At 69.1% G+C, this 22,673-nt stretch overlaps 3 protein-coding genes across 4 annotated transcripts; all 3 read right to left on the reverse strand.

Annotated features, from left to right (window-relative positions):
* Positions 1-161: 161 nt before the first annotated feature.
* KCNH4 (potassium voltage-gated channel subfamily H member 4) lies at positions 162-8,676 on the reverse strand (the record flags this gene model as incomplete). The annotated part of the gene is made up of 12 exons (XM_035313012.1): positions 8,454-8,676; positions 5,811-6,044; positions 5,574-5,705; positions 5,170-5,297; positions 4,192-4,435; positions 3,889-4,046; positions 2,776-2,983; positions 2,394-2,588; positions 2,018-2,217; positions 1,395-1,644; positions 1,088-1,302; positions 162-466 (listed from the first exon to the last, which is right to left on the reverse strand). Coding segments are annotated over exons 1-12 (2,345 nt in total), but the record flags the coding sequence as incomplete, so codon positions are not given.
* Positions 8,677-9,265: 589 nt separating this feature from the next.
* Positions 9,266-10,304, reverse strand: HCRT (hypocretin neuropeptide precursor). The gene is made up of 2 exons (XM_035313016.1): positions 9,587-10,304; positions 9,266-9,550 (listed from the first exon to the last, which is right to left on the reverse strand). Exons 1-2 carry the CDS (start codon positions 9,884-9,886, stop codon positions 9,437-9,439), a joined length of 414 nt encoding a protein of 137 aa, XP_035168907.1. The 5' UTR covers positions 9,887-10,304; the 3' UTR covers positions 9,266-9,436.
* Positions 10,305-11,046: 742 nt separating this feature from the next.
* LOC118158364 (inactive phospholipase C-like protein 2) lies at positions 11,047-21,619 on the reverse strand. Of its 2 annotated transcripts, none has more exons than XM_035313013.1 (6): positions 21,281-21,619; positions 15,136-17,625; positions 14,813-15,016; positions 14,176-14,251; positions 12,163-12,272; positions 11,047-11,885 (listed from the first exon to the last, which is right to left on the reverse strand). In XM_035313013.1, exons 1-6 carry the CDS (start codon positions 21,602-21,604, stop codon positions 11,700-11,702), a joined length of 3,390 nt encoding a protein of 1,129 aa, XP_035168904.1. In that variant the 5' UTR covers positions 21,605-21,619; the 3' UTR covers positions 11,047-11,699. The 2 variants fall into 2 exon arrangements, with proteins under 2 accessions (XP_035168904.1, XP_035168905.1); XM_035313014.1 differs by lacking the exon at positions 21,281-21,619 and adding an exon at positions 20,390-20,500.
* Positions 21,620-22,673: the final 1,054 nt, after the last annotated feature.

The following is a 22,673-nucleotide window of genomic DNA, read 5'->3' on the forward strand; positions in this document are numbered from 1 at the left end:
GGGGGGGGCGCGGTGAAGGCAAAGGTTTGTGCCTCCCGTGGCCCCCCGGTGTCTTCAATCCCGTCCACCACCCTGGGGTGGGGAAGGGCTGAGGATGGGTCCTCGCCCCCCCCCCTTCACCCACCTCATCCCCTCACCCCCCCACCGACCCCCATCCTTACCTGGGGCTGAGCTCGGGGGGCTCGGGGGCGTGCAGGGAGGGGATGAGGAGCCTGGGGGGCTTCTTGCCCCTGCCGCCCCCCGCCTCCGGGAGCTGGGCCTCCCCCCGGTGCTGCACCGAGGGGCTGCCCCGCTCCGAGCCCCGAAGGCTCCCCGCGCCCCCCCGGCGTGCGGGGCTGCTCCTGGGGGGCTGCAGCAGCCGGCGGTGGGCGGTGGGCGAGTGCTGGAAGGCCTCATCCTGCTCTTCCTCGTCCTCCACGATGAAGGGAAGGGGCTTCTCCGGGCTGCCACCGCTGTCCGGGCGAGGCTGCGGGTATGGGGGGGTAGGGGGATGTCAGGGCCGATATTAATGACCCCCCCCGACCCCCAAATCCCGGCCGTCTCCCCCCCCCCCCCCCCCGCAGCACGAACCTGCAAGAGGAGCGGCGGAGCCCCTGCGGGAGAGCGGACGGAGCCGGTCGGTGGGGAGCAGCCACGAGCGGCCCCCCCGCGCCCTGAACGTGCCCACCTCGGGGGGCAGCCCCCTCCCCAGCCCGGCCCTTTCGGTGCCACCCCGGTCCCGAGCAGCGGTCCCCGCAGCAGGGGGGCTCACGGCCCTTTTCTTTGCTCCCCCTCCTCTGCTGCTCCCGTGCCAGAGCGGCAGGGACCGGCGGGCGCTGTTCGCATCCATCGTGGTTTATTTACACCTCTCCCAAGTGTTGGTTGAGGCCATTTAGGGTTTAGGGACCCCCCTCCCCCCCCCCCCGGGCTGTACCTGCATGGCTTGGGGGGGCTGAGGGGGGACAGATCCACAGCCCCCTCCCCAGCCCCGAAGCCTCAGGACCAGGAGCACGGAGTGGCTAAAATCCCCTTCCGCGGCCACGCCGAGCCCCAGCCCCGCTCCCGGTGAGGCCGGGAAAGGGGCCCGCGAGGGAGGACACGCACCCACCTCCACCCCGCCGCCCTCCCGCAGGTTGAAGGTCAGGTCCTGGCGGATGTCGGCCCTGAACTTGGCGGCGTACTCGGGGTAGAGCTGCAGCACCTCGCCGAGCCCCCGCAGCCCCACGTGCTGCAGGTCGCAGTAGGTCAGCGCCTTGACGTCCGCCTTGCTTTTGATCACCTGCTCCTCGCTGGGCAGGTCGGCGCCGATCAAATCCCCCTTGCCTGCGGGACGGGGTGGGCTATGGGCTACGGGGAGGGCAGCAGGAGGTGCTGGGGGGCTGGGGGGGGGGGCACAGAGGGGGGGCAGCCCTCACCCAGGATGGCCAGGACCACGTCGTCCTTCAGCACCTCGAGGGAGCCGGAGCAGACGAAGTAGTTGGCCTGCAGCGCGTCGCCCTGGCGCAGCAGGTACTCGCCGGGGGCGCAGAACGAGGTCTTGATGTGCAGCGAGAGGGAGCGCAGGCAGCCCCGGCTGGCCGTCTCGAAGACGGGCAGCTGCAGGATGTCCTTGTTCAGGTGCATGGCCACGTCGGCGCGCAGCTCGTCGGGGAAGTCGTGCAGCAGCTGCAGGGAGAGGAACCGGCGTGCTGCTTGGTGCCCGGGGCTGCCACAGGGCTTCCACCCCCGGCACGATGGAGCATCTCGCCGCGCTCAGCAGCCCTGGGTGGTAAAGCCAGCCCAGCTCTGGCTGATTTGGGGGCTCCCTCTGCTCTATCTGCACGTCCCCGCTCCCCGTGCTGCCAGGAACCTGCCCCAGTCCCGGCACACAGCTCTGATCCCTCCAGCAGCAGAGCACGGACACAAGCAGACGGGCACGCTTGCACACACACCCCCTGAGCTCCCATCGCTGGCATCGCCACCCCCGTCACCCCCCAGCTCCATGCGCAGGGCGGGGGGCAGGAGGGAGGCTGCTCCATCCCCTGCCGAACCCTCCTACCTCGTTGGCGTCGATGCCGTTGTTGACCGACCAGGTGGTCTGGAAGTACTCCAGCATCCTCTGCTTGAGCTGCTGGGGCAGGCGGTGGACGCGGATGAAATCCTTGAGGTCCTTCATGCGGGTGTGGTAGAGCGAGCGGCGGGAGTACATGCGCTGGATGATGGCCGTGACATTACCGAAGACGACGGCGTGCATCAGCGCTGGGGGGGGGGGGGGGGGGGGGCAGCGTCAGGCCCGGGGAAGGAGCGGGCACCCAGGCAGGGTCTGGGCTCTGCCCCCAGCAGCAACTCGGGGGCCGAAGCGTGCAGAAAAAGGGGCTTCTCCCCTAACCCCACCACCTCCCCGCCACGGGGCCCTGCCCGGGTCCCCGTCTCACCCCCGATGAGCATGGTGCAGATGGAGAAGATCTTCTCAGCGTCGGTGTTGGCGCAGACGTTGCCGAAGCCCACGCTGGTCAGGCTGCTGAGGGTGAAGTAGAGGGAGGCGATGTAGGCGCTGCGGATGGAGGGGCCCCCCACCGAGTTGTTGATGTAGGGAGCCTCCAGCCTCTTGCCCAGCTCGTGCAGCCAGCCTGCCAAGCGCAGCCAGGGGTCAGTGCTGATGCTCAGCACGGCTCCCGTCCCTGCCCCGATCTTGCTTTGCAGGTAGGAGACACCCAAAAATGCTGCCCCCCCCCCGGTGCTGCCCACCCCCTGCCCTCTCCATCCCGCTGTCAGCGGGGACCCCGGCGGCCCCCGCCCCGCGCAGCCCCCGCTCACCGATGTCCCAGGTGAGCGGGTCGTTGCTCTCCATCTCCTTGCGGCCGATGACGTACCAGACGCAGGCCATCCAGTGGGCCAGCAGCGCGAACATGGACGTGAGCAGCGTCAGCACCATGGCGCTGTACTGCGAGTAGCGGTCCAGCTTCTGCAGCAGCCGCAGCAGCCGCAGCAGCCGCACCGTCTTCAGCAGGTGAACCAGCGAGGTCTGGGGAGGGGGGGGGGAAACCAGGGTGAACCCGGCGGTAGGGTCAGGGAGGGACCCCCACCTTCCTCCCCCCGGGGCAGGGACCCTTCGCCACCCGCCACAGCTACGGGACAGGCTGGGCAGCGCTCCCTCCCCGAGCAGCCTCCGTCCCCACCACCCCGGGGCAGGGCACGGAGCCACCCCAGCAGAGGGGAGGGAGGCGAAGCGGCGGGAGGAGGACGCGGGGAGCGGTGGATTTGCTGTCAGAGGCTGGGGCTGGTGCGGCCGTGCTGGCGGAGGGCTGATCTGAGCTACTTTGCAAGGGGAAATGGCAGCAAGATGCTGAGCCTCGCCCGCGAGGATCCTGGAGAAAGAGAGCCAGCCATGCCCTGGCTTAGGCTGGGTCGGATGCGCAGCGGTGCTGAGCTCCCCCAGGGCCTCGCACCTTGCCCAAAGCTCCATCCCCGTCCTTCTGTCTCTTCCCAGCACTGCACCAGGCATCAGGAGGAGCCCAGGGCAGTGGGACCGGGCAGGGGCACGGGGCAGGAGCGGAGCCATAGCAGATGCTGTGCTCAGACCCTGCCGGGACAGTGACGATGGAGCTGCTCCTTGGCCAGCTCAGCTGCCTTCAGCCCAGAGGATTGCTCCTGCCCGCTGCAGCCTCAGTCCCTTGGCAGCATTTTTAGGAAACTGCTGCGTGTGCCCTCGCACCGTGGCCTCCTGTCTCAGGGCGCCGCTCCCTGCTCTGCTCCAGCTTGCCCAGCCCAGCTGCACCCCGGGCTTGGCCGAGGTCGTTTTCCTTTTTTTTGGGGGGGGGGGGAGGTTTCCCCCGATTGCTGCTGTCTCTGCTTTCCCCCGCTCCCCGAGCTGGCTCCCAGACCGAGCCGGGAGCAGCGGGTTCCTCCCGCAGGGCCCCCGGAGCTCACCACGGTGACGTTGAAGACGTAGAGCAGGTCGAAGGGCAGGGCAGCGACGAGGTCCACGAAGAACCAGGTGGCCACGTAGTGGATGCAGATGGAGCGGGGCTCGTACACCACCTGGCCCGACTGGCTCACGTACGTCGTCCGGAAATTCAGGGCGATATCTGCCCCGGGGGGAGCAAAACAGCCCTGAACACCCCACTATGGCCACAGCAGGCGGGCTGGGGGGGGACGGGGATCAACCCTGGTCCCATCCAGGCGCATCCTCGTGCCCCCATGGGTGCTCAGCCCCGTGCTGAGCATCCCTACCCAGGATGAAGAGCATCTCCACCGCGATGTCGCTGACGGTGGTGCTGCGGGCGGCCGAGAGGCTGTCCTCCGTGCCGGTGAAGCAGACATTGTAGGGGACGGTGACGGCCACGTAGAAGGTGGCCAGCAGGATCAGCCAGTCCCACAGGGCCTTGAAGACGCTGTAGTGCAGCAGGATGAAGCGGGCTTTCTGCACCGAGGCCACTTTGTACTCGGGGACGGACGGCTTGTTCTCAAACACGTTCTGGGGGGAGCAAACGGCAGCGGTGGCACGGGGACAGCCCCGCGCTGCAGACCCCCGTCCCCCTGGTTCCTGCGGGCCTGGGGTGCCGCCGGCGGACAGCCCCGATGCCACGGTGATGGGCACACACCTCCAGCGGGGCACGGCGCACGCAGGCTGTGCAGAGGTCACCCGCAAAGGCAGGCACAGGATACCCGATTATAGCCCATTAATTAATGCCGTGCTAATGCCGTTAGCAGAAATCCACCAGCTGCTGCCCGGAATGGTCTCGGGTGCAGATGCGGTGGGGGCAGAGCCCCACCAGCACCCTCTGCATGGGCAGCGATAGCTTTGGGGCCATCCCAACCCCGTCCTCCGTGGCTCAGCATCTCCTGACCGTGCCCCGGGGACCCCACGCTGGAGCCCCACAGCCCCAGGAGGAGGCTGGCACGGGGACGCTGCCGCGGGGACACCGCTGCTGGCGAGTCCAGCTCCTGGTAACGGCGCTCCCCTGGGGCAAGCACGGCCCTGCCGGAGCCTGAGCGGCTGGGTTTCAAGACAACTAATTCATGAGAAGAGCAGGAGGTGGCGAGAGCCGCCAAAAGCTCTGCTCTCCCCATGGCACAGTCAGGTCCTGCTGCAGCCTTTGCACTTCCCCGTGCCGAGGGCGTTTCGGTGCCTCGGGGGCCAGCGCGATGCATCGCACGGGGAGAGCGTCCTGGGGGGAGCGGGCTGTGCTCGCACCCCCGGCTCCTTACCCGGTTGATTTTCATCTCGCTGCGGTCCTGCCGGGTGAACCGGGTGCTGAGCCGGTGCAGCACCGTGCGGCCCTGCCGCCGTGCCGCCTGCAGGTGCGAGCTCCTGGGCTTCTTGCTCCTCTTCTTCTCTGCAACGACGAGATGTGCTCGGTCAGCGGCCGTGCTGCTGCTGGGGGACCGGGTCCCCACACGGGTTCTCGCCCCTGTGGCTGTGGGACTGGTCCCACTGCTCCCATCCCCTGCCCCTGGAGCAGCAGAGGGGAGCTGGGGACCCCTCCTTGCATGGGTGGCACCGAGCCGGGACACAAAGCCAGGCTGGGGCTGGGAACCCCTTCTCCACGTGCCCCCTGCACACGCTGCTGATGCTCCCTGCACCCCGTCCCCATCCCACAGCCACGGCTCACCCTCCTTCTTGTCGCCCGGGTGGCTCTTGCCCCGGCTCTGTGTGATATCCTTGAAGGAGAAGAGGAAGAGCACCACCTCCCCCTTCTCATTCTTGATGGGCATGATGTCCAGCAGGCACCGGAACGCCGCTCCTGCGCGGAGGAGAGGAGAGGGAAGGCAGGAGAGCCCCTCCACTGCTCGGCACGGGGCCGAGCCCCCGGCTGGAGCCCCCCCCCAAGGTCCCCAGCGCCACTCACCGCCCTTCTTGTAGAAGCAGACCTCGGTCTGGCACTCCTGCTTGCTGTCCAGCACCTTCTCGATGCGTTGCAGGACGGCCTCGCTGGTGTCGGCCCCGCAGAGGAAGCGGCAGCTGCATTTCTGCTGCATCACCTCGGTGCGGGCGAAGCCGGTCAGCTCGCAGAAGCCGTCGGAGCAGTAGACGATGGGGAAGCCGCGGCGGAGCTGCGCGTTGGCCAGGATGAAGTTGCTGTCTGAAAGGAGACACGGCTGCCCCCGAGGGCTCGGGGCTGCCCCATGGGGTGGGGGCACGAATGGCCCCCGCACCCCAAGGTGGAGCACAGAAATCCCAACCCCATCCGTGGGTCGATGTGGGAAGAGGAGCCGGGTCTCCATCCTGCCCACAGACCCCGCTCCATCCGTACCAGGGGACCCACGGCCACCCTGGAGGCTTGCCCCATGGCCCCCTGCTCACCCTGAGGGCCAGCAGAGCCGTGGAGGACCGTGCCCCATGCTGTGAACTGGGGCCGATCCCACATCCGAGCCTGGGGACCTCAAGGACAAGCTCATCCCCCTGCCCTGCCACCCCCAGGACCTGGAGGTCCCCGCTGTGCTGGAAGGGGAAAGAACCCGACACATCTCCTGGCTCCGTGAGTGAGGCCACCGAGCCCCGAGTCAGGGCTAAGCCAGGCCAAGAGGTGCAGGGGAAATGCAGCCCCCTCGTGTCACAGTACCCCGGAGCTCGCAGTCTCCCCGGAGGCATCACCCAGGAAAGGCTTTGCCAGCCCCGGGCCAGGAGAGGGCTTTGCCAGCAGGGCCGCGGGCTCGGTGCCAGCCGGGCAGATGGTTTTGTGCTTTATCCCGAGGAAGGGTGCACACGAGGGTGGCAAGGAAATGGGGTGCATGGCCAGCGGGGGCTCCCAGCAAGGGCAGAACGGGTGCCAGCATCCAGACGTGGTCTCGAGGTTGTGGGTCCCCAGCCCAGCACCCCTGCACCCCACAGCCCAGGCACCCAGAGCGATGTGTCTTCCAATTTCACAGCGAAGAAGGGGGAGACCCGCAGAGGATTATAGGGCCCGTGCACAGACGGCAGAGCCGTGCCAGGACACTGCAGCCCGAGCAGGGACGGAGGAGGGAGCCGCACACAGCCCTGGGAGGTGCGCCAGGGCCACGGCGGCGCAGCTCAACCCAGGATTAGCTTGGAGAAGCAAAAATAGCTGGGAGCTGTGACTAAAGCCAGATTTTGGCTCTGGGGAGCCAGGATTACCGTGGTGTCCAGGGTGTGGTATTAGAAAAGGGGGAAAAAAAGAAAAAGAAAAGGGGCTTGCATGGCTTGCATTTGTGATTGGCTTTGCCATGAAGGGGGCACAGCCCCTGCGGCAGCGGCGAGCTCACCTGGATGAGGGGCCCAGCGGCTGCATGGGAGAGGCAGGGTTAATTCTCACCACGTATCGCTGCGGCTAAAGCCCCTCTCCATGGCAGATAAAGCCGGTAAGAAACACATCAAACCCGCAAAGCTGGACGCTATTTAAAAGTGCCCGGAAGCCATCGAAAGCAGGGTGCTGTCAGGATGCAGGATGAAAGCAGGATGCTCTCAGCCACCCTCGGTCCCGGGGGATAACCCCCCTGGTGTCGGCACACCCCAGGCTCTGAGCACCGTCTTCATCCTTCCCAGCACCGCAAGAGACCCAGGTGATTTTGGGAGGCCCAAGTGATTTTGGGGAGGCGCGAGGTCAGCGCCTAACACGACCCATCCCCGGGTGGCTGTGTGGTGCTGCCAGAAGCTGGCACGTGGCACCCCCGCATAATCCCCTCTCCAACGTGCCAGGGCTTTAATCCATCCTGGCCCCAGCACGGGGGCACGGACACAGGGAGGAGCCCAGCTCCCAAGGATGCTCCAGCACCTCCAGCTGTGGGAAGTGGCCCCAAAACCGGCAGCGTTGGGCCCCTGTCCCAGCACACAGCTGCGGGTGCCCACATTTTCCAAGGCTGTAGCTCCAAGCAAACAAGACACTTTGGTCCCCCAGGGCGGGCAGGGCCCTTCCCAGCCCCTGAGCTCCAGGAGCAAGGAACCGGTGCCCAGCACGGAGCTGGCCGGTGCAACCCCGGGGTCCCCGAGGGCCATGCTGGTGGCTGCAGCGCCGTGTGCCACAAGTGTGACAAGCACGCGCTGTGCCACGGGGCCATCCCCTGGCACCGGGACCCAGCTCCGGGGGCTGCTCAGGGCAGCACCCAACCCCTCGCTCCCATCCCCGGACTGCTCCAGGCTCGGGTGCTGCCGTTGCACCGGGTGCTGCCCACCCCGAGCCCTCCCGGTGCTGGTGGTGCTCGGGTAGGGTCTCTCTCCCGGGAGACCCCCTTGCGCCCCGGACCCCTCCCGGTGCGCCCGGTGCCGCCGGCCGCGCCTCTGTCCCTGGTGCTGAGCGGGACCGGGACCCTCCCGGGGCACCGGCAGCGGGGCACGGGACCCTCCCGGTCACCTCGGGGGCTGCACGGGGCGGGGGGACCGAGGCCGTCCAGGGCATGGAGAACGCGAAGAGTCGAGTCCCGCCGCGCCCCGGGGAGCTCCGGTGCCCCGGCCGCCCCCCGCTGCTTCCCAAGCTCCTGCCGCTGCTCGCGCCCCCCTGCCCCCCCCCCGCCGCCGTCCCGGGGCGCAGCCCTACGTGTGCCATCGAAGCGGGTGGCGATGGTGTCCAGGAAGGTGTTCTGCGGAGCCAGCAACCCCTTCATCACCGGCATGGTCCCGCCGGGCCGCCCGACCGGGGCTGCGCCTACGGGGCCGGGCTCCGCCGCCGCCCCGGGGACCCTCCGCGGGTTCGGCCCCAACGCCGCCCGTTAATCCCGGCTCGGCTCGGCCCGGCCCGGCCCGGCCCGCCCGGGGCTCCCGCTCCGCCCCCCCGCCCCGCCCCGGGCCCTGCGCGCCGCCGGCACCGGGAGGGGCTTCGGCACCGGCAGGCACCGGCAGCACCGGGAGCCGCTCGGCAGCGCCCTGCTCGGCCCCGGGAGGTACCGGTCCCGCTGCACCGGGACCTGCTGGGCACCGGGACCCGATGCACCGGGAGCTGCTCGGTACGAGCCCACTGGGCACCGGGAGGCACCGACCCCGGTGTATCGGGAGCTGCTCGGTACCGGGACCCGGTGCACCGGGAGCTGCTCGGTCCAGGCTCTTTGGAAGGGGCAGGATCCGGCCCCGCTTGGCACCGCAGCTCCGGGACGGGACCAGCAGCAGGACGCCAGCCCCGTCCCTGCCACTGCACCCTGGAGAGCCCAGGGGCTGCGGCACCTTGGCGACCCCCCCACCCCCGAAGAGGGGAACCCAGTGGGGACAACCCCCAGCCAGAGCCCTCCCCAGGACCCTGCTGGGGGGCGGGGAGCTGGGAGCATGCAGGCACCCCCGGCACCCACCCCACTGCCTGCCTCAGGCGGAGCCGTGCCCCCCGGCCCCCTCCCCAGAGACAAGGCAGAGCCGGGCAACCTCAGGCTACCATTTATTGTAAAAGGCCAGCGGTGCCTGCGGCGGCGCCCTGAGCAGCCTCGGTCAGGGCCCCAAGGAGGTATTTAAAAGTGCTATTTACACCAAGCGAGCGCCGGGGCGTGCGTCCCCCCAGGGATCCCCCCTCTCTGCCCCCGCAGCCCCCCACCCAGCTCAATAAAAGCTCTTTGCAGCTCCCCGGCTCTTGGTCACGTCCTTCCCAGCGTGTCCCTGGCATTCCCTGGGGCTGGCATCGGTGCCCCTCAGCGCCGGCGTCGGCTGAGCACCAGCGCCCACGGCGCAGCCCGAGGCGTCGCGGCAGGCGGTGCCGGAGTGCTCCCCGCGCTTGCCCATGGTGAGGATGCCCGCGGCGTGGTTGCCGGAGCCGTGCAGCAGGCGGTAGAGCCGGCTCTGGAAGGCCGGTGGGACGCTCTTCCTCTTGCCCAGTGTGAGGATGCCGGCGGCGTGGTTGCCCATGCCGTGCAAGAGGTCATAGATGCGGCACGAGCAGGTTTTCTGCCGGCAGCACTCGGGCAGGTTCTGGCGGGCGGAGGCCAGGGAGCAGAGCAGGAGCAGGAGCAGGAGGCAGGCGGCTCTCTGGAGCTGCCGGGTAACGGCTGGCATCAGCGCAGGGCACCCGCAGAGCCAGCCCGGGCTGCTGCCGTGCTCCCCTGGGCTGCCAGCACCCTGCCAGAGGCTCGGCTCCCATCCGCCCCACTTGCTGCAGGGGCTCAGCCCCGTACCCGCAGCACCACCCTTCAGCGCTCCACGGCACGGCCGGCACTGCACCCCTGGGCACAGAGGGGACCCCAAAGCTCCTCACTTCCCCATCCCAGCCCCCAAATCCACTGCCTTCAGCCACGCTGCCAGCAGGAGCCAGCCATGGGTATCTTCACCGTGCCACTTACCCAGCTCCGGCACACGACAGCCCTGGGATCACCCTCCCAAGAGCCACGGGATGAGCACCCACGCTTGGCTGATGCTGGAGCAGCGCACAGCACACACCCAGCTCCCTCCCGAGAAGCCCATGCAGGGTTGAGCCTCCCCCCCCAGCTGCTCCTTCTCGGGTTTGGGGAGCCCCTGGGAGCCCCGAGGAACTGGCCCAGCCCTTGTGCACCCCGAGACCCCAGCCCCACATCACCAGCCCCACCTTGGCGTTCGGCACTTCCATCCTTCCCGGCGTCTTCAGGTGGCCGAGCGGCACTGGGGCATGTCCTGCCAGGGCCGAGGAGCGCAGCTGCCCTGAGCCGTGCACCCTACACCGGGGCTTTATAGGGGCTGCCCCCCCCGGCCCCCAGCCCCCGGCACAATAGCATTGCCAAAAATACCCGCAGGAGCAGCGGGGCTGGTCTCTGGGAGACGCGCACCCTTTGTTGCCGGTAGCTCGGAGACGGGCCAGGCCTTTCCCCTCATTTGCGGCTCCGCATTATGAGGGTGCAGCGCGGGGCTGGGGTGCGCGGCGCTAATGAGGCCGTAATTACCCGAGGGACCCGCAGCCGGGCCGGCACAAAGCGGCCTGAAGGTCAGCACCGGGGGAAGCGCCGTCACCGCTCCCGACAACAGGTCCGGTCCTGGTGGCCCCAATTAGGCTAATTACCGCCCCGAACAAAGGGGTGCCAGGCAGCCGCGCGGCTCAGTGACGTGCGGGGCTGGTGCCCCCTGAACCCTGCTGGTGCTGGCGGAAGGATGCGGCCCCCACCCCACTGCCACCCGCTGTCCTCCTCGGTGACCCCATCCCCGTCTCACCCCGCGTGTCGGCGCGGAGAGGGAGCGGAGGGCACGGCGTGGGTCTCGCACACTTTATAAACGCTCCGCAGCCCCGGTCCGACCCCAGACCAACCCCATACTCACTGCCCACGCCTGGGGCATGCTCGCCCTGGGGACAAACCCAGGACAATTTCCCTGATGCCATAGGACACATCTGCTGGCAGCTCCGGTCTGCAGCGGCCCCTGCGAGCCGTTCCCCAGGTGCCTGCCCAGCCCCTCTGCACAGCGAGGGGGCACGGGGACACCGGGGAGGGGACCCCCTGGAAGCAAATCCTGCGGCCCTGAGAGCAGGACCCCACACCTGGGGTGGCTTTTTACAAAGGGGGGGGGGGGGTGGGGGCACAGCAGGCTGGGGGTGCATGCACATTGGGGTGCCAGCAGCCCCCACCGGCCCTGCGTCAGGGTGGTTGCTCTGAGAGCAGATGGGGGAGATGGATGAGACCCCACGAGCTCGGGGGGGAAGGTGGGAGTAGGGACCCCCCCCAACTCCCTGCCGTGCCCAGAGCTGGTCCCCAAATGGGCACACCGCTGCGCCAGCCCCCCTTCAACCTGCACCCTGCCCATTTTCGGTCCCTGTCCCAAAACGAGCCGCGGGCAGGCTGAGGCTCTCCGGTCCTGGTCCCCACAAGCGGGACTGCTCCATCAGGGCCCCCCCAGCCCCAGGCCGGGGTCAGCAGGACGCCGCGTCACCACCTCCTTCTGCCTCGGGGATGGGCTCCAGCGGGGCGCGCAGCCGGGAGGCCTCCGGCGAGGCCGAGCCGTTCCTGCCGATGCCGCAGGACTGCCCGGCGTTGTGGATCTGCCAGAGGTTGTCCAGCGCCTCCGCCTTGGCGTGCTTCAGGAGGTCAGCCTGGCCCTGCCACGGGGGAGAGGGTGTCAGGGGGACACGGCCGCGGGCGCGCAGGGTCCCCATGTGCCACCTCCAGCACCCGGCTGTGCCCTGCAGCCACGGGCCCATGAGGGGCAGCGGGGAATTGCTGGGTACAGGCACGTCCCGGACCAGAAATGTCCGGTGAGCATCCCCCCCCGGGGCATTCCCCCTGTGCCCACGGTCTTGGCACGGCGGTGGTGAGGGATGGCGGCAGTGGGGGTCGGTGGCGGTGACAGCCACGGTGCCGCCGTGCCCCCCTCACCTTCAGGACGGTGATGTTCCAGGCGAAGCTCTCCAGAGCCTTCTGCAGCTTCCGTCCCCGCAGCCCCTCCTTGGCCTCGATGCGGTGCAGCTCCTTGTGGAAGTCCATGCCTGGGTGCGGGGCACACGATGGGGGGGGGGGGGCACACTCAGGGCCACGGGGTACGGGGACAGCCACCGGCCACGAGGGATGGGGACCGGTTGCCTTTCTCCCACGGCTGCCCGGGCTCCCCAGCGCATCGCTGGGCACCACGGGTGGTCTCGGCAGCCCCGAGCCCCCTCCATTTGGGGAACGAGGTCCCAGCACAGCCCCCACCAGCTCGCCACCACCCTCAGCGGGTTTGGATCCCAGGGGATGGACGTTCAGCAGTTACCCGGGGGGGCAGATGCACGGCTCCTGCACGCTGCAGCCCACCCGGGGGGGGGGGGGGGCACAAAAGGGGGACCCCCCCCCCCCCAAGCCCCCCCCGTGCCGTGGCGCAGGCCCCCGCGCCGTGCACCGCGTGATGTCCTCGTGAGCGGGTGCTATATTTACCCCTCCCTGACGCAGCACCGGCTCCGGGCCCACACGAGGGCTCCCACGCACGCCTGCTCGCCCCCGTGCTGTCAATCAGCTCGCCCCCACCCCGCACCCCCAGCCCTGCCACCAGCACCCCCAGACCCCCCACCCCCCCCCGGGTACCCAAAGCCGTGCCAGCACCACCGGGGCTCATCCGCGGCGCAGCCAGGGGTGTGAAAGCAGGGAGCAGCACCCGGGAACGGGGGGGTCAGGGTGGCAGCCCCCCCAACGTGGGGGGGTCGGCAGCGGCAGCTGCACACCCCAAAGACCCCCGCGCTCAGGCAGGACAGGGGGGCACGGGGGAAATGTCCACCCCCAGCAACCCAGCGGAGGGTCTCCCGTGGCCAAAGCGGTGCCGGTGGGTGCAGAGCCCACCCGCAGCCCCCCCCCCCCCAGCCCCCCTCGCAGGCGCTCCCCCCGTCGCTGGCAGCGGTGGCGGAGCCGAAAGCCAAATGCTCGGCGAGGTTTCCGGGCTGCCGAGGCGCCAAGGAACAAACAGGGCTGCTGGCAGCGAGGCTGGCACCCGCTGGGGGTGGCAGAGCGGGGCCCCCCCCTCCTTCCTCCCCGGCCCCTCCAGCTCCTGGCAGCTCTCCCAGCCCCACGGGGTGCCCAGATGAAGAACCGGGGCCGGCAGACCCCCGCGCACCCCGCAAGCATCCAAGGACGCCCTGACAGCACACACGGGGTCCCGGTGCACCCTACCGGTGCCTACTGGGAGCACGGGGACATACTGGGAGCGGGGCTGGGGTCCTGGGCAGCTGCGGGTGCATGGCGCAGGATGGGACACGGGGAGGGGGGGGGGGACGGGGACCGGGGCAGGCTGCCAGCAGCACCTGCCTGTGTGGGTTCAGCCATGTGTGTTTGAAGTCATAACATTCAGTTGCCACTTCTACCGTCAGCCCCAGTCTGTTATTTCTGATGCTAATTATATTCCGGCGTTTGGCAGCTAATGACTCTTCTCCGCTTCCTCATCAGCCTCCTCCGCTCCGCTCGCTCCCTCCCAGCCCTGCCCCCGCAGCCCCTGCAGCCCCCCACCCTCAGCAGTGCACCCCCAAGGGGGGGGCAGCCCCTGCAGCCCCCCACCCCCAGCAGTGCTCCCCTGCAGCTTCCCACTCCCTGCCCTCTCTCCTCGCAGCGCATCCAGGACACGGGAAAACCTCAGAGCTGGACCCCCCCCCACGATGGAAATCTCCCCCCACGCCAGCCGGGTGCTGACCCCCAGCTGCAGCACGCACCCACCCAGGGCACCCCCACGTGCCCCCCTTGCCCCCCGCCACGCAGGGCAGCACGCTTGGCACTGCCCGTGCACGGATCCGGAGCCTGGTGCCGGATTGATCCGATCCCTGCAGGGACACGCGTCCCCAGGGGGCTCGGAGGCACAGCCCCCCCCACCCCCCCCCATTCCTGGCACCCTTGGGACGTGTTCCAGCTCCGGGGTCACCCCCCCAGACCCACCTGCCTGCTGCGCCTGGATGAGCTTGCTGTGCACCGCGTCGGCCGACTCGATCAGCGTCCGGCTGGTCTGGATCATCTGGGGAAAAGAGGGGCACCGTGAGCTGCTGAGCACCCCTCCGGCACCCCACATCCCACCCCACGCACCCTGCCTGGGAGAAAAGGGGGGGGGGGGGACGGGGGGTGTCTGGCTGGGGGTCCCCCTGGCACGGTGCAGCCAGGTGCGGTGCAGCCAGCGCCTGGCCGGCGGCCAGGTCCCCCTGCAACACAAAGGAAGGAAGCGGCTCCGGCTTCGGCTCTTAATGGGATTCCTCCCGCCTGGCGGCCCCGCAGGATGCCCCGGGAGCCAGATGGGGGCTGCGGGGTCCCGAGTCTGGGGGGTCCCGAGTCTGGGGGGTCCTGAGTCTGGGGGGTCCTGAGTCTGGGGGGTCCCGAGTCTGGGGGGGCCCCGAGTCGGGGGGGTCCCTTGGGGCATCTCCCAGCCGGTCTCCCCCCCCCTGCACCGCGATGGATCCGGTGACTTTTGGGGGGACCCCACCCTGGGGCTGCCCCACGCGCGCAGCTGTAGGCGAGGCAGGATGGTGCTGCCGGTGCTGCCGGTGCTGCTGGCCCCGCGCAGCGTCCCCGTGCCGCCGCTTACCGTCTCGTAGGCGGTGAGGACTTTGCGCAGCAGGTCGGGGATGGGGCCCTGCGCCTCCATGGTGGGGTACTGCTCTGCCAGGTTGAGGGTGACGCTGGGCGCGCTGTCGCTGTGCAGCAGCCACGCCGCCACCGTCAGGATGCACTGCTTCATGTTGGCGGCGGGCGTCAGGCCGCACAGCTCCTTGAAGGAGACCAACGCGTTCTGCGGGCAGAGAGCGGCGTCAGGGGATGTGGAGCACCCCCAGGGACCCCCCCCCCCTCCCCCAGCCCAGCACCGTCCTCCTCTCCAAAATCCCGCGGTGCCCCTCCTGGGTCCGGTACCTGCACATTCTCCCGCAGGTCGGTGGCCTCCCGCAGGGGCTGGGTGGCCGTCCGGAAGACCTCATCGATGGCCTTGATGCCGGTGGCCTTGGTGGAGGTGTACTCCCGCACCCGGCGGCCCCGGCGCCCCGCCAGCCCCCGGCGGTGCCCCTTGCCCCCGCCGCGGCGGTCGGTGATGGCCACGTGCACGAAGAGGGTGGCGTGGGGCAAGGGCTCCCCGGCCAGAGACTGGAGGGGGACGTGGCGGTACCCGGGCTGCAGGCACTCGAAGGGGATGGTGTACTGGGCGATGAACTCGTCCCCGATGTAGTCGTCGTCCAGCACGACGAAGCGCAGCACGGCCAGCTCGGGGAGGTTGATCTGGAACTCCAGGCTCTCGTCGAAGACGGGGTTGTCCCCGCTCTGCAGGGCCGTCTTGGTGCGGTGCTCGGCGCAGTCGGCCGGGATGCCGTGGATCTCGGCGCAGACGTAGGGCTCCACCACCTCCCCCTTGGCCCCCGAGCCCTTGGGCTTGGGCAGGTTCTGCCCACTGATGACCTTGAGGTGCAGGAGCTGGGCGGGCACCCCGGGCAAGGAGTCCTTGGCGTTGGCACTGAAGTAGGAGACCTCCTCCCGCATGATGGCGGGGCGCAGGACGTAGCCGCAAGCCCCGTTCTGCCGGAACCAGCCCGCGTTCAGGTCCATCATGAGCCCCGGCGTCTGGTAGTTCATGGCCACCATCTGGCAGCCGCACTTCCAGAAGTCCTGCGGGTTCATGTTGCTGGCGTCGATGCGCATGGGGCTGGGGTAGACGCGGGAGAGGAACCGCTTGTTGTAGCTCACCAGCTCCGCCGGGCACTCGTTGGCGAAGCGGCCGGCCTCCACCTCGCTGAAGGAGCACATCTCCCAGTAGCGCTGCCCGCGCCGCGAGCTCTCGAAGTCCTGGAAGGGGACGGCCTGGCAGAGGCTCACCAGCTCCGAGAGCTCCCGGCTGAGCCGCGCTCGCCGCGGGCCCCCTCCCTCCGCCACCTCCCGGTCCTCCTGGCCCAGCCTCCGCGCCAGCTCCCAGCCTTCCTCCTCGTCCGACACCTCCCCTTCGCTGTCCTCGCAGCTGGGCGGCAGCTTCTTGCCCTTGATGAGGATGCGGCCCTTGAGCTGCTCCGGGGAGGGCAGGTAGGAGGCGGCGGGGTCGGGGGGCTCCAGGTAGAGCTTCTCGCCCAGCGTCTTGCGCAGGCACTGGGCGGCCAGGCGCTGCTGGGCGGCCGAGCAGCGCACCACCAGGCAGAGGATGAGGGGGTAGGCGGAGGCGGTGAAGGCGTGCTGGTCGATCAGCCCCACCACGGTGCGGAAGGGCACGCAGGAGGCCCCCGAGGGGCTGGTGTAGACCACGGGCTCGCCGTCGGGGCCGTCCCACAGCACCAGCTCGATGCTGCGGCAGCCCAGCCCCAGGGCGCTGATGTAGCCGCTGATGTCCGAGCGGCCCCAGAAGTTGTCCTCCAGCAGGCAGGCGCTGTGGGCAGAGCTGATGTAGTAGTGCGAGAGGGGCTGCGCCATGTCCTGGCACACCTTGCGGTGCTGCGGGTCGAAGATGGAGCAGTCGGAGGAGAGCAGGTAGCGGGTGAAGCCGTCGATGGCCAGGTAGCCCTTCTCCCGGCCCTCCTTGGAGGGCTCGTACTTGCTGACGATCTCCAGGCACTTCTCCTCCGTCACCCCCTCCATGCCCTGCTCCACCTCCAGGAACATCAGCAGGTCCTTGAGGCCCAGGTACTCCTTGTTGCTGGAGAACTGCACCAGCAGGAAGAAGATCTCGGGGCGGGTGCAGAGCTCGCAGTACGCCTCCACGAAGAGGTCGCAGGCCACCTCCGCGCCGGGACGCTCGCTGGCTTTCTGCAGCTCCTTGAACTTGAGCTCGATGGTGGACACCTTCATGCCCGGGTTGAGCGCTTTGATGAGCTGCACAGCCCGGGGCACGGGGATGTGGCCGGATTTCTCCAGGTCGGCGAGGTCGAAGACGGAGGAGATCCAGGAGGTCCGCAGGCTGGGGTGGCCGGTCCCTGGCGCCTCGGGCGTGTGCTTCCCGTAGGACACCAGGTACCGGAGCCCCATCACCCAGGCGCTCACCACGTCGGCCGAGCTGGCCACCAAGTCCAGGGACTCGTAGTTGTCTCCGTAGATGATGGAGAAGGCGCACTCATCGGGGAACTGGTCGGAGAGGCCGTTGCTGCGCAGGATGGGGGTCTTCTTGCCCACCCGCACCTCTTTCACCGACTTGATCTCAATCTTGGCCTTCTCCGAGTCCTTCTTGGAGGGCTCCCAGCGCACGGAGCGCATGTCGGCGTCCAGCACGAAGAAGCGGCTGTACATGCGGGAGTTGGAGCGCACCTTCTTCAGCTCGCAGCCCTCCAGCATGAAGGAGATGCAGGCGGCCGTGCTGTTGATCTTCCGGTCGTTGGGCATGGTGCTGAAGGAGACCGTCTTCTTCTTCTGCACGGGTCGCTGCCGAGAGCCGTCCTGCCGGGGGGGAGAAGGGGGCAGAGCCATCAGAGCAACTCACCGTGCACCCACCGGTCCCTCCGGGCTCCCCACCCCAGCTCCGATGCGCAGAGAGGGGCCCGGGGGTGCCCCTGCGCCATGCAACGCCCAGCCTGGCCCCACTGGACCCTCTCCCCCCCTGTCCCAAAGGCTGGGAGCCGGCTCCAGCCGGGGCCTCCCCCACTGCCGGGCTTATTTTAACTCCGTGTTCCTTCCTTCCTTCCTTCCTGCTCCCGGCCGTGAGCCGGATCCTTCCCCAGCGCTCGCTCACCCTCCGGGGCACGGCCCCATCGTCCTGGGGTCTGGGGACACCGGAGGGGAAAGGGCCTCCTGGCAGGACCCCCCCCCCCGTGCCCACACCAGCCCCACACCCACAGAGGGGCACACGCCACGGCCCCCCTGCACCCTCGGGACACCAACTCCAGGCAGCAGGGGGAAAAAAGGCTCCCCCGAGGCGGGGAAGGGGAGACCCCGTTACCGAAGGGGTCGGAGGAGGCGGGGGATAAGGGGAACAGCAGGGCTGGGAGCATATTATGGGTTGGATTTCATTAAGTAGTGCAGCAGGGAGGAGGTTTAATCCACTTCTTCAAGATTATGGTGAGTCACCTCTAATCTGGCGATGCCTCCGGCACATGCAGGCTCTTCCCAGCTGCCAGGGCTTGGGGACGATGGGGTGTCCCCTCCGGCACCTCGAGAGCTTTCACACCTCCATGGCGCAGCTGTTGCAGCCTGGGCTAAGAGCCCAGGCACATATTTTGCGGTGTTTCACCTCAAAAGGTCTGGATTTACGTTTGTGGGGACAGGCAGCAGCCAGGGGCAGTCACCCAGGCAGCCAGCTCCAGCCACGGGTGCACAGGGCGCAACGCCCCAGGGAAGGGGAAACCAGCTCTAGCCCCCAGCCCCATTTTAGAGCTGGCTGGATGCTGCTGGGTCAGAGGGAAACACCACACCGGGCACACCGAGGGACCCAGCCCAGCCTCTGCAGGATGGGGAGGTGGGCGCAGGGCAGGGCTCGAGTGGGAGATCCCCCTGGGACGGTCACCCCAGGGCTGAGCCGCCGTGCCGGGTGCGGAGGGTCCAGCAGCAGGCTGTGCCACCGCCAGCCCTGCGGGGACGGACCCGGCGGCCGAGCCATCTGCACCGCCACCACGACGCTTCCTGCGAGCAGCAATCTGAGCACGCCACTGCCTCGCGGCACCGGCCCCGCGCCCACGCCGCTCGCAGGGTGACCGCTGGCAGTGGGGAGCGCGGGGCAGGACCCGCACCCCTCCGTGCCCGCACCCCACCCCGGTGCGCACCCCACCCCTGCACCGGGCCCCAAAGCAGAAAACAGGAAATCCATCCGGAAAGGAAACGCGGGGCGGGGGGCCTGCTCGCACCCAGCAGCCGCCGGGACCTGCCTCCAGCTGTGCCGGAGCCTGCCCTCGCCCACCGCAGGCAGCCGAACCCACCCCTCCGGCACCGGCTTCGCTCCCACGGCCGGCGAGCCCTCGGCGTGCACCACGATGCTGAGCATCTCCCGGTGCCTCCTGCGGCTGAACGCGTTCGCACGCCTTGCCCCTGCAGCCCGCTGGGTTCAGGCAGAGGGAGAGAAAAGCCACCGCTCGCGGGCAGCTCGTGGTGCTGGTGTGCTCCAGGCTGGCTGACCCGGGGATGCTCGGCGAGGCACGGGTGCGAGCGGTGCAGGCAGAGCTCCCTGGGGTGCTAAGTAGGTCAGTAACAGAGGCAGGAGAACGCGATGCCTGGAGTCGGGAGAGTCCCTGCCGCTGCCCACGGGGAGCACGGAGGATCCCGGCTGCAGGGCACGGCTCTGGAGCGGGGGCATGGTGCACGCTGTGCTGCCGCTCACGTCGCACCCGTGCAGCCCAGCTCGGCGGAGGGGCGGCGCTGCCAAACCCCACGCCGCCGGCGATGCTGCCCACGATGCCCACGCCGCCTGTGCCAGCGCCGAGTGCTGGCAGCCAGCTGGGCACAGACGGCACGTCCTAACCCATCTCCCTGCACCCTGCCCAGCTCGGCGGCGTGTGCTCAGCGCCACTTTAGACAATTACCTCCCGTGATTAGTGCCCTGGCGAGCGCGGCAGCCCTAATCCCAACCGCCGCGTGACCCCGCTCGTTACCCAGCTAAACGAACCCACGGGGATGCGCCCATCGGGCCAGGGACCTGCCGGGCTGTCCCTCCCTTCCCGGTATCCCCGGGGGGGTCTCCACCAGCGCAGCGGCTTCTGACGGCAGGAGGTAGAGAAACCGAAAGCCTCTGGGGCTGAGGTGCCTTGGAAGGAGCTGCAGCTCTGCTGCCTGGCGGAGGGGAGCAGGACGTTTGTCCCCACGGGGCTGTTCCCGCATCCAGCTGGGACGCGCCACAGCCACGTCCCGTGCCCCGGTTCTCCCCGCTGCCCCAGTCCCGGGGGTAAAGCAGGGACGTGGGCAGGCAGCAGCGGAGCGGAGGCAGCGGGAGGCAAGGCACAGCCAGGGCTTTTCTACAGTCATTTGTTCCCTGCCAAGAAGACAGAGAGTGACACATCCACTCCCCGCGGCACCAGCTGCCGCTACCCAGCGAGGGGCTGCTGGAGCCCGGGCCCCGTGCGGAGGCACCGGCACTGCTCCCGGGGCTCGGGCAGGAAGGGGATGGCCCCACTCATGGGGGGCAGGACAGCAGGGTGCTGGGGAAGGGCCACATCCTGCGGCGGGGAGGAACAGACCCGGTACCCCCCAGGCCCCCTCCAGCATCCTCCCTACTCACCAGCCCCCCAAACTCTTCTGCATCCAGGCTGGAGAAGAAAGCAGGGAACAGGTCCTCAAGCCAGGACGCAGGGACAGCAGCCTCCCTGCTCTCCATCCCCCACGGAGCCGCTCTCTGCAGTCCCATCGCTGCACAGGGCCAGCTCCAGCACCACCCCGTCCTGGTCCTGAGCTCCCCTGGCCCCAGCTCAGCCGCTGATTCTACTTTCAGATTCACTCCTCCAGCCTTTTCTGGAAATCCCATAAAATAACAGAGCCTGCAGCTCTTCCCACATGTGCTTCCACTTAGTCACCAGCCGGTCTCTACCCGTCCCGCTGCCCCACAGCCCGCAATCAATCTGTGCCCTTGGTCCAAGCTGGGGGGCACAGAGCTCCCCCCCCGTCCCCAGCCCTGCGTGGGCACAGCGGGGGGACGGCTGCGACGCCGGGACAGAGCCCCGCAGCATGGGAACAGCCTCAGCATCCCGCAGGGATTTGGGGCCAAACAGCTGCTCCCCGAGGTCCTGCCAAGCACAGCCCCTGGGGGACACGACACGGGGTTTTGTGGGATCCCAGACCTCCCGGGGGGGGCCCAGAGACCCTTCTCGATGCCACCACCCTCTCGCCAGCTGCTGTGCAGAGCCCTGGATGGGGTTTTGGGGAGGCAGCAGCTCCCCACTGACTGCCCCCATGAGCTGGGGCAGAGCCAGGGCTTCGGGGTCCCTGCTGCTAACGGGGGTCCTTGACTGGAGGGGGACACGCTGTCCCTGTCCCTGCTGGGGGACGCAGGAGCCTCCCTGGGGACACGAGCAGGACTGCTGCGTCCGAACGGGAACGGCTGAGGAGGGCGAGCGGCTGGTGCCCACGAGGTCCCACGGGCAGTGCGCCCACCTCGCTGTCCCCACAGCCTCACCCGACGGAGGGGCTCAGCCCAGTTGGGATCCAGGGCACAGCCGGGGGAACTCAGGGCTGTGGGATCCAGCACCGTGGAGAGACGGGGACCTGCAGCAGGGAAAGACCAAGCCCAGAGGGTCTCAGAGACTTGCGATGGACCAGAAGAGGCTGGGGGACACCGTCCCACGTTGGCATCCTCCACCACCAGCACCCTCAACCACCGGCACTTGCTCTGGGCTACCCGACCTTCCCCTAAGGCCAAATCCTGCGGTGATGCACAGCAGGGCCGGGGGGCTGCACCCAGCAGAGAGGCAGGCGAAAGGGAGCAGCAGCCCTGGCACATTTGCCTCCAGCCCGCACAGCGCCCTGCAGCCTGTAGCAGAGGCAGAGGCTGGGGTGCAGGGGGGGGGGACAGGAGACCCCACAAGGTCCCCGAGCACACACGGCACACCGGCACGGGGCCTTTGTGACTGCAGGAGCCCGGGGAGGTCCCCTCGGCATCCCGGTGTGGGGCACAACCCGGCCGCCCCGCAGAGGTTTGCAGCAGGAGCCCTGCCAGGGGCAGGGGGTCCCCAAAGGCACCCGCCGCCCCCCGCCCAGGTCTCTGGGGCACGAGGCCAGGGCCGGGCGGGCAGCACGGGAACAGCCCCCACGCGGGGTATTAATAGTACCGGAGCTCTACCAGCTTAAAATAGGCTGCCAGGAGTGGGGAGGCGGGTCCCGGGCGGACGCGACCTATTGTGTCAGCGAGCAACGCCGACGTAAGCACAATTAGGGGGGTTGATTTAGAAAAAAAACACACACGTGACCCCCTGCCCACCGGCACGGGGGAGCCCGGGGACCCCCCCAGACCCACAGCACCCTCGGTCCCCCCACCCGGCTGTGGCTCGGCTCTCGGGAGGTGACGGGAGCTGGGCCCAAGGCTCGGTGCAAGGGGACGCAGGAAGATGCTCGGGAGCAGGCAGCACCCATGGGTGCCCCCACGCAGGAGGGGGTGATGCTGCGATGCGATGCCCATGGCGGGGGCAGCGTGGCTGTGCAGGGATCCCACAGAAGGGGGGCTACGTGGGGGCGATTCCCAGCCGGGCACGGAGGACAGGCCTGGCCTGGGGAGCGCACAAAGGGGTTTGCCCTTGGGGGACCCAGGCTGCCGGCAGGGCGAGGGGACGCGGTGCCAGCGCCGGTGGGAGCAGCAACCAGCACTGCACCAGCACCCAGCTGGGCGGCATCCCCGGCCCTATGCGCCCACCGGCTGGGGGAACCGGGGGCAGCAGCTCCCCGCCACCGCCCCCGGACCCCCAGGGATGGGGGGGGGGGGGCGCTCAGAGGGCACCGGAGGCTGCGGGAACCGGCGCAAAACCGGCTCCGGGGAACCTCTGCTCGCTCCGGCCGGGCTGGGCTCCGTAGCACCG

Source organism: Oxyura jamaicensis (assembly GCF_011077185.1).
Source record: "Oxyura jamaicensis isolate SHBP4307 breed ruddy duck chromosome 27 unlocalized genomic scaffold, BPBGC_Ojam_1.0 oxy27_random_OJ187, whole genome shotgun sequence".
Taxonomy (NCBI): Eukaryota; Metazoa; Chordata; class Aves; order Anseriformes; family Anatidae; genus Oxyura; species Oxyura jamaicensis.

Coding starts and splice junctions, on each gene's coding strand:
- HCRT (XM_035313016.1), bottom strand. CDS start 9,886: ATGCCAGCCGTTACCCGGCAGCTCCAGAGAGCCGCCTGCCTCCTGCTC. Junction 9,551..9,586: donor GCGGGGAGCACTCCGGCACC/GCCTGCCGCGAC, acceptor GCCGTGGGCGCT/GGTGCTCAGCCGACGCCGGC.
- LOC118158364 (XM_035313013.1), bottom strand. CDS start 21,604: ATGTGCCAGGGCTGCTGCTCCCTTTCGCCTGCCTCTCTGCTGGGTGCA. Junction 15,017..15,135: donor ACCTGCGGGAGAATGTGCAG/GTACCGGACCCA, acceptor CTCTGCCCGCAG/AACGCGTTGGTCTCCTTCAA. Junction 14,252..14,812: donor TCCTCACCGCCTACGAGACG/GTAAGCGGCGGC, acceptor TCTTTTCCCCAG/ATGATCCAGACCAGCCGGAC.